Source organism: Notamacropus eugenii, chromosome 6 (assembly GCF_028372415.1).
Source record: "Notamacropus eugenii isolate mMacEug1 chromosome 6, mMacEug1.pri_v2, whole genome shotgun sequence".
NCBI lineage: Eukaryota > Metazoa > Chordata > Mammalia > Diprotodontia > Macropodidae > Notamacropus > Notamacropus eugenii.
The window spans coordinates 316,661,658-316,676,544 of record NC_092877.1 but is presented as its reverse complement, the minus strand read 5'-3'; the positions used below and the strand labels follow the sequence as shown (position 1 = coordinate 316,676,544).

Genomic DNA, 14,887 nt, shown 5'->3' with positions numbered 1-14,887 from the left:
TTTATGCAATTAAAAATGATCTAACCCTAAATGCTTATTGTAGAGGTCAGGCTGACCTTAGAGACAGAGAAGCTGAATGCTTGTAAGAAGTTCTCAGATTCTACCCAGTTCTTGTTTACTCAAAATTTTCATTTTGGGTTCCCCAAATTAGACTGACTAATCTGCTGATATACAACTCAAACTGGTCTTCTGTTGGAGACTACCTGTTGCCTAGGTGAGGCCAATCATACAAATGTCCTTAAGCCCTTTTCTGAATGCTTTATAATGTAACCTCACAAAGACTGATGGAAGGAGCCTTCTGGCCTTCCTCCTCAACCAAATGACCTCATAAATTTCTTTCTAAAACTGTTTCAGATAATTGATGTTTGTTTTCATGACTATCATGGTGGCAGTGGTAGATTCTCCTGGGTGGTCAACCCAAGTTGAACTTGAAGACTCTCTGGATCATGGAAACTAAGCAAGTCGCTGTAATTTTAGGAATGAACACAGGCAGGACCTGACCTATACAGGATCAGACTGAACATGGCAAAAACCTTTGATTACCCTGGAGTTCAAATTGGACATGGTCAGGATCCTGGTTTAGGATGCTTAGGGCTGAAGACTCTGGGTATCCAGAAAATTAAAGGGCTGTGGTGGTATTAAACTGGGGAAAGACTCAGGCAGGGTCAGAATTAACCCAGGCTTCCTTGATTCGCAAAATGAGTAATTCCCTTGACTTGATCACCCCAGGGCTTATACATAGCTGTTAAAAGGTTGGTTAAAATTAGATCCCTCTGGTTCTTTGGTAGAGCCCTTCCTACCTTCCTTCCCTCCTTCCTTCCCTCCTTTCTTCCTTCCCTCCATCTCTCTTTACTCTTCCTCCTTCTCTCTGACTCTCTTTTCTCTTCCTCTCTTTCTCCTCAACCTTAGAGCTAGTAAGGGGATAAGAACATTATCAAGGAAAGGATAGGGGCTTATGGTCCAAGGATCATAAAGCAGGAAAGAAAGCAATCCTAAAGTAAGAGATCTTGATTTAGTTGACCTAGATTTCTCTCTTCTGGTAACAAGATCGACAGCATCGTTCTTTCTTCTTGCAATCCACAGAACAGGCATGACAGACGAGGCCTCCGCAGAGTCTGTGGAGATCCAGAACCCGCTAGGTAAGTAAAGGTCAGTGAAATCAGGAGGAGAAAGGAGAGCAGGAATTTGTGTTGCTGTGAGCCTGATCTGGGCAGTGAAATTAATTCCAAAGAGAATAGTGAGTATAAATCATACATGCTAGAATCCTAGGTCATTGTTAGAGACCATTCTGTTTGCTTCGCTTCAGCAGAACAGCCCTGGTCCTTGTACATTTGAGCATTGGGCCCTACTTTTCCTTCTCAAGATTTCCAGATGCCCTTATTCTCTCTTTTCTAATGTTTTCTATTCTCCAAATGACAAGTTCTTTTTATATCTCAATTCTTTCTCTTACTGTATTTCCCCTTAATATATTCTCAATGAAGGTGGAAAACAACTTAATCATTCTACCTTCCGTCAAGAAATTCCTTTACAGATGAGAAGCCCATGAATCAGTCTACTAATTGCTAGTCTACATAAGCCCATCCCTTTCCTGTTTCCTTTCATTTTCAGACTATCACTTATGTCTACCAGTTTAATCCTTTCCAGGGATGGCTGTCCTGTCCTCCTATGAAGCCCAGAACTAGACCTGGGTGTGATCAGGGTGTGATCAAGGATGAATGGAATAAAGAATAATCTTACAATGCTGCTTGTGTTTCCCACTGCCTTGAAATGGGAAGGAGAAGGAGGCTGGGAGCAAGTCTGGAGGCCTTAGAAGGACACTTGTCTTGTCCTTACCTACAATTGTATCTTCTAGACAGTCGACCGAAAACCTTGCTGCAGACTACACAGAGCCCAGGGGCCAGGGAAGAGAGATGCTCAGTCTTCTGCCATAGACTGTCTTTCTCCCTAGAAGGAAGGGACAGAGAAAATTAGATTGAGGAAGGAAGGACAGAAAAGCAGAGGGGAGATGGGGGTTGAGGTCTGTCAGTGAATCACAGGGGATGGCAAAGAACAGGTGGGGAAACAGATTTCCACTTGAGCTATTTAAATATGCACATCTCTCAAGGTCCAACTCAAATTCCACTATCTTCCCTGATAACTGAAGTCAAAGGAAGCATCTTCTTCCTCTTAAATTCTGTGCTACTTAGTGCCTGTATTAGTCTCATTTGACACTCAGTGTATATACAGATTTTCTTCCTAACTAGAGTAATAACATCTTTGAAGACAGGGACTACTTTTTGAAATTATAATATCTTCCAAAGTTGAAGACTTAACCTTTCTCTCCCCTACAAGGCTTTTTTCCAACCATTCCAGCTCATAATGATTTTCCTTTTCTGAGCTCATTCAACATTCAGAGCTAATTTGAATAATTTAGCACCATGGTGTAGTAGATAGAAGGATGGTCAAAGGACTAGAAAGTCCTGGGTTTCAAGTATTGCCTTGGACCCACACTGGCTCTATGATCTTGGGCACTTTTCAGTGTGCTAGGAAACTCTAAGACTGTAAGCTACAGAGAAGGCGACAACCTACATTGGCAGAGGGAGTTTCCTTATCTGGGAGTTCCCTAAACCCAATGAAGTCACAAGTTCGGTCCCTATCCCTACCACCTAAATATAGCATTGTATTACTAGTAATATTGTTTAGGTGTCAATTTCTTTCTTCTCTTCCAGACTAAATTATAAGCTTTTTGAGGGCAGGGAGCAAGTCTTTTAAAAAAATTTTTTATATCATGCCTAGTACCGCATAGTCATAGTGGTACTATGCAGAACATATCAAAAAAAAAAATAGTTGTTAAGGCTGGTGAGCAAAATACCCCAGAACCCTGACCTTCCACTGAGACCTACACAAAAGTTGTGGTGATTTGGAAGGGGGGAGCACTACTAATGATGAGCAGATTGGGTCTTCCTACCATTTACGTCTCCTTTCATCCCTTCTGCAATCCTTCTCACTCCCACAGGTTACCACCCCCTCTCATGCCCCAAGCCATAGGCCTGCTCCCTCCATACCCAACCTCCTACTCCATCCCCTTACTGATGTGATGTCTCCCATCCCTTACTGAATCAGCTCCACCATACGCCTCTTCATGGCTCGGACCAGCTCGTGCTGTTCCTTGAGTTCCTGCTGGTACTGTACTTCGATCTTCTCAGCCTCCTGTTGTCTTTGCTCCAGCTCTGCCTTCAGTTGGGCCTGTTGCTTTTGGCATCTGGATAGGGAGAAACATTTGGAGTTTGAGGCAGTGATAGAATTTATTCTTGGCATATGAGAACTGTGCCAAGATAACAGATGAAGAAACTGAGACCTGGCAAAGTGAAATGATTTTCCTAAGATCACCCACTAGTTTGCGTTAGAGTCAGGATTTGCATACAGATCTTCAGTCCAGGGATCTTTGGATATTTCAAATCTTAAACTCAACATACCTGAAAACTCACCCCTCAAACCTATCCCTCTTCTAAACTTTCTTTCCTTACTCATTCCAACTCCATCTGTGTAACTTTGCGCCACATTCCTCGATACCCAGAACACCCTCTATTCTCACCTCTTCTGTTTTAAATCTTTTTTCCTTCACAGCATTGCAAACCAGCTTCCATACGAAGGCTTTCCTGATCTCTGCTTCTCCCTGCTCTGCCAACTACTACTAGTGTCCTTCCTCATAAAATATATATCATGAATTTATTCTGTATCTATTTTATGCACACTTATTTATGTATGTGCTGTCTCTCCCAATAGAATGTCATTTCTTTCTGGGCAGGGACCTCCATTTGTAGACAGAGAAGTTTCATTCTTGTCTTTTTATGTCCAGTATTCAGTGTAGTGTCTAGCAAATAGAAGGTACCTATAGTGCTTTTAGATTAATTGATTGGACTCTCTCAGTGGGCTGTCCATCCAATTGTATATCATTGTTTGGACTATTGGCATTCTTTGTACATATGGTTTTTCCTGTGTGAATTTTTGGGCTGTTAAATTTCATCACCGTGATTCTCCATGAGAGACTCTGTGCTTAAAATATATTAATTTTTAGGCTATATTTTATACTAATTAAGGATTTTTAAAAACCAAAAATCAATAGACACTATACTCTTATAGTCCTACGCTACTGTTGTTCAGCCAGTTGTGCTACTGTGAAGATGTGGTCTGGCATAGAAAATCATTTGAGAAAGCCTCTCTATTCTCTTTTCATATTTTTATTGACTAACCTCAATACATATATAATTTTCATAAAGATCTTATAGGGATGAGAAATTAGGCATTGGGTAATAATCCTGTCCATTTTTCCTCTTTCCTCTATGATGGTATCCTTTCCTCCACCCCTTTTCCCTTTCAAATAACTTAAAAATTGATTTCTTAATGCTTTCAAAATTTCAGTTCTTGGGATGATCTCTACTGTTTCGGTTTAGCACCAAGTTTTCTCCAGACTAGTTTTCGCCTTCTATCAACCTTTATTTTTTGTGTGATATATTACTTTTGTCACCTTTCCTGTAACATATTGCAATTTAAATGCCATATTTGTATTATTCTGAACTTCCATATCTCTTTACTGTATTAGAAGATCAAGTATTTGTTGGCTGAGTGTTGAGGCAATTGCCTTTTGCCAGTTAAACTTCTGTAGGATGTGGTGATATCAGAGTTAATGTCTTTCTTTTTAACCATTTTCTGTTTTGGGGTCAATACCTCTTTTGAATAGGTCAGACTGAAATGATCATATTTGGATACATACCTTCTTATCATTATCTTCTGTTCTGATCTATGATTAATCTTGAACTTTATTTTAGCTACTAGATGGTTTAATTGCATTCTTCACTAGTAGCTTGGCCACTAGATGACGAATTATTTGGCTATGGTAACCAAGTGAAGAAAAATACAAGATGACCTTCAGTCTTGTGTGACCCTCCCATCCCCTCCCCTCCCATCCTGTCCCCCTTTTCCCTTCTGCAGAGATCAGAGGGTACTAGGAATTACAGATTCTAGGCTGTCGATAGATATTGCCTTAACTACTGACATTCCAAATATGAGATTCTACCATGAACTGAATCAGATCAGTACTGGCATTCTTGGTATAAATGGAACCAGAAGACATAAGGAAATTGTGACTAAGTGGAAGGATGCATCATTGGTTCTCCTTGGAGATGCAAATGAAAGAGCATAGAGTTGGTTTCATCATGTACCCAAGGGCAACAAGAAACACAATTTTACAGGACATTTGGTTATTTCATCTTACATTACTTATGAAGAGCAAAAGTACAAGATCATTGTGAAGATAACTGAGCCTATGTGCCAACTTTTGCTGCAGAGGATGGGAAAGAGAAATTTTTCCTCCAAAACCAAAACATTATATGCAATGAGACTTAGTGATATAATTATGAAGATGGATATGGGGGATGATGATGAAAAATATTTTAGAAAATATGTTTTGGAATTAAATTAAAGAGGCTGAAAGTCTGTAGACTACTCAGAAGACTCTGACCTATGTATCATTAATACTTTCTTCAAGAAGAGATTTGAAAGATACTAGATATAACAGGAATGAAATTATACAGCAAAAAGCGAAATTGATCATATCATAGAAAACAGAAAATGACTATTTACTGATATAAGGGTCACTTGTGTTATTTGGAACACACTTGAGGGATAGCCTTCTGTAGCCAGAGTATGGGCACTCCAAGAAATGTCTACAGATCTCAAGGTGCTCATGTAGCTAGGTGTAATGCTAATGGGATTTAAGATCTTTTGCCACCCATTAATAGGCTTCACATGGAGCCCATTAAGGGAAGCTTGCTTAGGGGAGGCTTACATGTAGGAAGGCTTTCACACCTTTCGCTAATTTCTAATTAGGCACTGAGTCACAAGGGTTGTAATGCCTTCTGGCTTTGAGAATTATATACATATATATGTGTATATATACATATATGCATATAAACATATGTATATATGAAGATATATATACATATATACACATTATATATATATATATAAAAATGGATGTTTTTATTCTCATATCCCCATTTTACAGATGAGGAGAATGAGGTTCAGAAGAACTAAATGACTTGTCTAAAGTCACATAGCTAGCAAGTTTTTGAAGATTATAACTCTCCTAGCTCTAGGTTCAGGACTCTTCCAACAATACCATGGTTCCTTTTAGAGTAGAGTAAACCTTTTGGTACCAGTCCCTGGCAAGAGGAATCTTTCATTATGGCTATTAGACCATTTTCAGCCATGGAGAATTTTCTGATTGGGTCAGTATTGTTTAAAAGCCTTCGCAAAAACTTGGCATTAAGAAGGGTAAGTTTGAGTGCCCGACCTCCTAGTTACCTTCTGTGTAACTTTGGGCAACTCCCTTCCTCCCTCAGATCTGTTTCCTTACCCATCAAATGAGGAGGTGGCAATAGGATTAAAAAAATCTTTTAAAGTCTTTTTCAGCTCTGACATTGTGTGATTCTGTGATTAGGTGAAAGGCTTCCCTCCCCAGCATGAATCATCAGTCTTCTCCACTTCTGACAAAGTGGCAGAGGTCAGCTGTATGTCTAGCTGATGATACTTAAAAATAAAAAAAAAAAAAAAACAAACTTAAAAGTGTGATGTGTTAGACTCATTGAGATTTCTCACCACTTTTAAGTAGACTCTTCATAGAAGTATGTTGACTGACTGACAAATTGACTCAGCCTAAATCACAGCTGGCTGATTGTCTGACTTCCACTAGAACCCTGCAGACATGGGGTGAGGCAAGGCTGATGGTGTCTGGAGATAAAAGGAGGGAGAGAGAGCCAGACAGGGACACAGAGGTGGAAGGGGTGGAAGAGGATTGAGAGAAACACTGGGAGGGAGACAGAGTTAGAGGAATGGGAGGGAGTGAAAGAAATAGAGAGAGGGAAAAGGAGGGAGAGAGAGAGAAATAGAGGGAAGAAAAGAGTGGAGAGAGAGGAGAGAAGAAGAAAAAGGAAAAGGAGAGAGAGAGAGAGAGAGAGAGAGAGAGAGAGAGAGAGAGAGAGATGTCCCAGAGTGTGTGGAAAAGGGAAGAGATGTTGAGATGAGTAGAGAATGGTGCTGGTTTTATGAATATGTTCTTGGGAAGATAATTCACTGGAGATGTACCTCACTCACTTTAGCTACTCTTTCAAATTACCTGAACAACTGTTCTTCCAGCTTTCTCATTTTCTCCTCCAGGGTCATTAGTAGCTTCTCCTTCTTCTGGGACTGTTCCTCAGCTTTCTGCAGACATTCTTTGAGGTTCTGTGAGATGAGGACATCAAATGCCCATGAACGCAAGGATGGCTTGGGGAAAAGGTGTGGGAGAGGGAAGGGGAAGACCAAGCATGGAGGAACTAGTAAGTGGGAAAGAGACACCACCTATTGTTGGCTGAGCTGTTCCAGGCAATCATCATCAGCTAGATATTCAGTTATTCCAGGCTACTGGGTCATCCCTGTGACAGGACATCACGTCTAGGGATAGGACTTTGGCACAAAATACCTGAGTTCTACTTTTGGTTCTGCCCTAGATACACTCTGTGAACCTAGAGGGGAGACTTTCTAAATTGCGGGAAGAAAAATTGTTAAGATCAAGGCAATGAAATGATTTAGTCTAGAGAAGAAAAGGCTGAATGGGGGTTTGATAAGTCTTGAAACCCACAAAAAGTTGTCTATTTTCACATCTGATAGGATGGAATGAAGCAAAGGGCAGGAACTCAGAGACTTAGAAATCAGGAAGAATGAGACAGTCATAAAGACAGAGAAACAGAGAAATGGAGACAGAGACATGGAGACAAAAGGAGAGAAAGAGAATGGTGAAAGCAGGGAGTACTGAAAAAAGTCCCATTGGTTTGGGTGAGAGGCAGACATTTAGATGAAATCACCTTCTCTTACCTTGATTACATCTTCAGTATCTCTCGCGTTCTCTCTCTCCTGTTCTTCTCCTGCTTCATTAGGTATCTGTCTTTGAGCCTGATTATCTTTGTGCCTTTCCCCTGTTCCCAGGCCTTGAAGGATGTTGAACTCCCCTGGGACTCCACTAATCTCATGTTCCCTTCTGGGTCCTGACTCTTTTTCCTCAAGCCTCTCCCCCAAGGTATTTGGCAAGTGTTTTGGAGCAGATTTCTGGTCTCTCCTTCCTCTTCGGGGATCTTTTGGCATTTTCTGTCCCCCCAGTTCTATCTGGTCACCTCTGTCTTCAGTCCTGATGGATAGTTCCTTCTTAACCTGCCTTGCCTTTAGAGACACCATTTCTCCCTCTTGCTGTTCCACAAGCCTGAGATCTACCCATGTTTGAGTCTTTGAAGATGTACACATTGGTTCAGTGAGCCCTTCTCCTGGAAGCCATACTTTTTCTTCCTTTCTCTGATGAATCTTTTCTTGATCTGGCTCTTGACTAACCTGAGGGGACCCAGGTATTCTGATTCCTGGGAGACTTCCTTGTTTCTTTTTATGAAGGCTGGGGTTCTGTCCTTGGGACATCTTCCTAGTTTCCCCAATCAGGGAATTTAGATGTGGGAGCACTTCTAATCCTTTGGAACACTCAAGTGACCCTTGACTTATGATGCTCTTAGACTCTTTTTTCTTCTTTTCTATCAGGTATTCTTGGACCTCAGCACTATTAGTTCTCACCAAGCAGGCCCCCTTGGGGTCATCTCCTTGGGGTTGGAGGTCAGATCCAGCAAAGAGGGTTGATGGCTTCTTGGACTGGACTCCTTTGCTTGTCAGATGTGTGACAAGGATCTAAGGGGAAGCCCCCAAACAAGTGATTTTTATCTCTAGACTGACACCTTTAGTCAGCTCTGGGTGGATTTCCCCAGGACTTTACTTCCCTATTGCTCTGCCTCCACCATCTTTTTCCTTCTTTAATCTCCTCCTGAATACCTTGTGCTTGACGCCCTCTCCATTCCTTTGGCTATCTCTTCAAAGAAAACTTGGCCTAGTGGAAAGTGCTCTGGATTTGGAGTCAGAGAACCATAGTATGAAGCCCACACTTATTACTCAAGTGACCCTGAGCAATTATGTGAGTTGTCTCGACTTCACTTTCCTCTTCTGTGAACTGAGAAAGTTTGATTAGATCCCTTTCAGCTTCCTATGCCTGAACTCACTGTTTCCAACCCATCTCCTAAAGCTCCCATCTTCCTAAATTCCCTATTACTGTTGAGGGTACCATCTTCCTCCCAGGCACCCAGACCCCCAAACTAGGTATCAGTCTCCACTTCTCACCCTTTCCTACTTCTCATATCCAATCTGTTGCCAAAGTCTCTTGATTTTACTTTTGTAATACCTTTTTCATACTTCCCCCTTTTTCTTTTGATGGTGCCTAAAGCAGGTCTGACTCCTGGACTATTACCATTTCTTACCTCAAATCTCTCCCTACCTCAGTCCACTCTCCACTCAACTGTCCAAGTGATCTTCCAAAAGCACAGGCCTGACCATTATCACCCCCTACTCAATCAATTCTTTTGGCTCCCTATCACCTCCAGGATCAAATATAAAATTCTTTGACTTTCAAAAGCTCTTCATAGCCTGGCCTCCCCCACTTTTCCAATATTCTTATACCCTCCAACCTTTCCTACCACCTCAGTACTCTTTGATCCAGTGACATTGTCCTCCTTGCTATCCCTTGGATAAAATACTCCGTTCCTCAAATCTGGGCATTTTCATTGGCTATTCCCCATATTTGGAATATTCTCTCTATTTCTCTACTTTCTGACTTCCCTGGCTTCCTTAAAATCCTAGTTAAAATCCTACCTTCTACAAGAAGTCTTTCCTCTCCTTAATTTGAGTGTCTTCTCTACTGATTTTTCCCAATGTCTCATGTCTGTATAGCTTCTTCATACATAGTTTTTTGCATGCCTAGTAGACTGTGAGTATCTTGAGAGCGGGGCCTACTTTTTGCTTTTATTTGTATCTATGGTGCTTAGTATAGTGCCTCAATAAATGCTTATTAACTATGATCCTATGTTCTCTCTTCCCAGAAAGACTTCAGTTACACTTCTCAGGACCTCAGGACTCCCTTTCTTCTCTATCTCCTAATATCTCCATCACTCCTGAGTAAACCTTCCCTCCTCTTTCTCATCCTGGCCCCTTGCTTTCCGTGTTCACTCCTTTGCCCGTCTGTGCCACCATGTCTTCTCTCCTGGAATTTCCAGCTTACTTCCTGCTCCATCTAGTGGACACAACTGAGAAGGGACAAAGAACATGCTAAGGCAGGGACAAAAGCCAGTACCTCCTCCTCTTCAGTCTGTTTTGTCCTTAACTTTTCCTGGGTTATGCAGAAATCCTGGCATCTTGACCTGAAAGAATTGAGGCAGAGGAACATCTCGTCTCTCCCTCTAGCTTTGCATTTGGCCCACATCTGTAACATCTCCCTCCTCTTCTGGTCATCTTTGGGGGTGGACCAAGGAGGAGATAATGGGAACTTAGGGGAACAGGGAAAAAAGACATAAGTGACTAGAGTGTGTGTGTGTATGGGGGAGGGGGCAGGGAACAGGGCCAGGGGGACTGGTAAGTGAGAGAGTTCATCCCTTCCTTCTCTGTTGGAAGGTCACTTACTCTGAGAACATAGGCCATCCCCCATCCAGATCACTCCGCTGCAACTCGAGATCAAAAGCCACTCCATTCAGAAGGTAGAGCCCCTCCAGGATGTCATGGCAGAGCTCTGGGCACAGGAAAGGGCTGTGGCTCCCGTACCACCCCCTAAGGCAATCACCTGTACTTAGGCCCCGACATTCCTGCTCCTGTCCTGCCCCCCGCCCCCCAGCTTCTCTTACCTAATTTCTCAAGAGGAATTTCTCTCGCTCTAAAGTTAGTTCCTAGGTCTGTACAAAGAGGAGCCTCAGAAACTGTCCATCCAGGTGTTTTATTTCTGTGTTTTGTTCTTATTCTGATACTTCCTTCCTGTTCTGTCCCTCCTCTCCCTTGTCAGCCCCCCCACCCCATTTCAGTTTCCTCTTACTTGGTGCTCAGCTATGGGTGAATTGGTAGCAGGAGAGATTGAGGTTAGATATTAGGAAGACCTTCCCAACAATGAGAATATGAGAATCCCTAGGGTGGGATATGAGAGAGTGAATCCAGGGGAAAGATAATTTCCTGTATTATACAATCACTGGTTCAGCCTTTGGCATATTCCCTCTTTCCCATGCCTTCATGTCCCCATCCATCCCCCTGACAATTGGTCCTTTTATTTTTTGATGCTATATTATGTGAAATAGCCCTCTCTATCATTCTCCTTCTGAACTGGATATACCAACATATATAGATGTACATATGTATATATATATGTACACATGTATATATGTATGTGTGTATATATTCAATTAGATATTAGATATAGAAGATATATATATACACACACACACATTGGATATATATATACATACATATACACACATATATACATACCATATATATATATACATACACACATACACCCACATTCTATATATACATTAGATATATACGCATTGTGTATCTGAATATATATGTGCACATTGGATATATATTACATATTGCATATATATTATATAAGTACAGTCATTGGACACATGTATATGCACATATCTGTGTGTATACATATATACACACACACACACACACACACACATACACACACATATATCCCCTGAAGTGATGAAATGTCCAGGGGCAGAAGAAGCAGTTATTGTTGACCTGATGAGTTCAGAGTCCAGGAGGCAGAGCTGCAGAGTGTCAGCCAACTGTCTATGGGCCAGACAGAAACGGATAAAGGCACGACCTCTCCCCACTGTGGTCTTCAGCTGAAAAATAATAAGGGACTGGGTGAGGTGGGAGGAGTATAGGGGAGTAGAGAGAAGAGGTGAGAAGGAGCTTGAGAGAGTTCTTTAAAGCACATGTAGGACACAAGGGTATAAAGGAGAAGAGTCTGGGGCATAGAAACTTTTGGCGGAAGGAAAAGGAGAGACTAAGGGAGTATGGGGGAAAGGGGCAGAGGTTGGGGGTCTACTAGAGGAAAGGGGTAGCAGGTAAGGGGGGTATGCACAGAGAGGGGAAGGTACTGGGGGAGGCTTGGGGGAAAGGGGCTACTGGCTGGCAGAACACTGAGGGACAAGGGCAGGGGCTGCAGTGTCAGAAGTTTATAGGATCATAGGAGTAGAGTTGGAGGGGACTGCAGAGGATATTTTGTATAATTCTTTCATTTTACAAATGAAGAAATTGAGGGTACGAGAGGGTAATGCTGAATTTCAGTATTAAAGGGACAGTATATGGTTGTGTGCTGAGAAAATCAAAACTAACAGCTCATGGATGAGTGGGGAGAGAGAGACACACACAGAGAGAGAGACAGAGGGAGACAGAGAGACAGAGACAGGGAGAGGGAGAGAGAAAGAGACAGAGAGAAACAGACAGAGAGACAGAGAGAGAGACAGAGAGAGACAGAGATGGGGAGACAGAGACAGATAGTGAGATAGAGACAGGGAGAGGGAGAGGGAGAGGGAGAGGGAGAGGGAGAGGGAGAGGGAGAGGGAGAGGGAGAGGTAGAGAGAGAGAGAGAGAGAGAGAGAGAGAGAGAGAGAGAGAGAGAGAGAGAGAGAGAGAGAGAGAGAGAGAGAATGAACTTTAGAATCAAGGGGTTGGGGCACAGTGTGAATGGGAGGGTGAAGGTGCATTAAAGGGACACATGAATACCAAGCTATCTGCATTCATGATGGGAATAGTTAATTTTGTTGTCTCCCCTCTCTTTTTTTCTCTACCTATTACTACCTTGTCCAGGGCATAGACAAATCGAATGGCTTCCATGTCTCCACCATTCCTGCGCAAGGCCACCGCAAGGAAGTCCCAGTAGTCTTTCCGGGGTCCCAGGAATCTCCTCTGATCTTTCTGATCAAACTGGGACAGGATAAGGGGTAGGGAGCAAGGCATGAAGAAGTTTTCTTTTCTAGACCCACACTCAGACTGCAATTTTTTCCTTAGCTTATCCATTCTTATAAACTCATTCATTCATTCCCCTCCCCCCATTAGCTTTTTGTTTATTCTTATTTACTTTATTTTTAGCACCTATCCTGTGTTGCCTTATGGTAAGATTCTGGCTGCTAGAGAAATTGAGGATGGTCTGGTAGGACCCACACTAAGGCTTCTGACACAGAGCTTTTCCTCTGCACCTTTCTTTAGCGTATATTAAACTGTTTGTTCCCTTACCGTGGTCACATACAACCTTATGTCACATTTCTATGCCTATCAGATTTTCCCTCCCCTGCCCTCGGTTATAGACTGTGCCCTCCTTGAGGACAGGATCTGTGTTGTTTTTTACCTTTGTATCCCTAGGGTTTACTTGTTACCATATTGTTTATTGTTATATTTCACCCTTTTATCCCTGTTGTTGCTCAGTTATTTTTTGGTCAGGTTTTCTTGGCAAAGATACTGGAACGGATCATTTTACAGATGAGGAAACTGAGGCAAACAGGGTTCAGTGACTTATCCAGGGTCACACAGCTAGTGTCCGAGGCCAGATTTGAACTCAGGAAGATGATTCTTCCTTCCTTTTTGGAGGATTTGGGGACAGACAGGAGTAAGACTTATATAAGGTGAGATTGCAGATGTGTTTCAATCTACCCTAGTAAAGGATGATCCACATTGATGAATGATTGATTCACCAAGGGACTGATGGAGGTAGTCACCGTGGGACAGTAGAAAGAACACTGGGTTTGGAGTAAGAGGAACTGGATTCAAATTCTGCCTGTGATGCTTTCTGCTTGTGTGACCTGGATGGACCCCTTTCCTCATCTCTAAAATAAGTTGGACTCATTGGCCTCTGAGATGGCTCTAGGTTTATGATACTATCAGCTTTGTGTCCTTCACACCTGGGACAGTGCCTTTCATGTAAGAAAATAAATGTTGAATTGAAAAGCAACAATGAGAACTGTTCCCTGGAGATTGAGGACCTTGAAGGCAGGGATCATAGGGATAGACCTGGAAGGGACCTCAGAAGCCAACTAGTCCAACTCCCTCATTTTACAGATGAGGAAACTGAGGCCTTGGCAAGTAAAGAGACTTGCTCAAGATCATACAGGTAATAAGTATCAAAGGTGAGATTTGAACCTAAGCCTCTTAAAGCTTATTACATAGAAGCAGGTCGCTATTTATTTTGCAGCCTGACTATGAATAAAACAAGGAATACAAATCGGTAAACCACTCTCAATCCTAACAATGTGGGATGTAAGACAATAAAACAGGTAACTGAGGGAGTCTACAGATTCTCTTTCAATACATGGCCTGACTCTCTGAGTTGGGGGAGGGGCCATTCTTTAGGGGGCAGGGGGATGACTTCAATGACCCTTCCTTGTCCCACAACCTACCTGTAGCAAGAGCTCCAGGTAGCCACAGAGACCATGCAGTTCAGCACTGGCATCTGTTACTGGTTGCTGTTGCTCCCCGTATCTCCAAAGGATGGCAGAGATGACTTCTGCAGAGAGGAAGATTGGATGTTTGGGCAGCAAGGCCAAAAATGCACCAAGCTTGACTTCTTATCTCATTTTGGAAACCAAGAAAACTTTAGAGGTCTTACTTACTTTGAAGGTCTTGGATAACTCTCAGGATGGTTCTATCTCCTTCCATAGTGACTCTGAAATGGAATGATTCTTCATGATCTCAGCTATCTGGTTGTCTGTTTTTTCACATATAAAGTTTCCCAGGCTTTTCCCAATTTTCCCCATCCCTCCTACCATTTGTCTCCAGGGGTGGCCTCATGCTTGCAGGTTCCCCACCCATGGCTCCAATCTTTTAAAGTTTATCCCAATAAGGACATATAGAGAATAGATTATATTAGTATAAAGTATATACTTTATATTATTATATAAAGTGTGAATTTCCTTTTGGAAAACTATGCATTACTTGGAGTTCATAGTTTATA

The 14,887-nt window shown here is 42.2% G+C and overlaps 1 protein-coding gene across 1 annotated transcript; it reads right to left on the bottom strand.

Annotated features, from left to right (window-relative positions):
* On the bottom strand, positions 1 to 14,592 carry RUFY4 (RUN and FYVE domain containing 4). Its single transcript, XM_072620848.1, has 11 exons — positions 14,547 to 14,592; positions 14,334 to 14,440; positions 12,742 to 12,867; positions 11,674 to 11,780; positions 10,558 to 10,701; positions 10,232 to 10,298; positions 7,894 to 8,742; positions 7,157 to 7,263; positions 3,095 to 3,241; positions 1,834 to 1,944; positions 1 to 1,135 (listed from the first exon to the last, which is right to left on the bottom strand). Exons 1-11 carry the CDS (start codon positions 14,590 to 14,592, stop codon positions 850 to 852), a joined length of 2,097 nt encoding a protein of 698 aa, XP_072476949.1. The 3' UTR covers positions 1 to 849.
* Positions 14,593 to 14,887: the final 295 nt, after the last annotated feature.

Bases quoted from the DNA above. Each gene is read 5' to 3' on its own strand.
- RUFY4 (XM_072620848.1), bottom strand. From the start codon at position 14,592: ATGGAAGGAGATAGAACCATCCTGAGAGTTATCCAAGACCTTCAAA. The intron at 11,781-12,741 runs GTAGTAATAGGT...ATTATTTTTCAG, and splicing joins TTGTCTATGCCCTGGACAAG to CTGAAGACCACAGTGGGGAG. The intron at 10,299-10,557 runs GTAAGTGACCTT...CAATTCTTTCAG, and splicing joins GGATGGCCTATGTTCTCAGA to GTCAAGATGCCAGGATTTCT.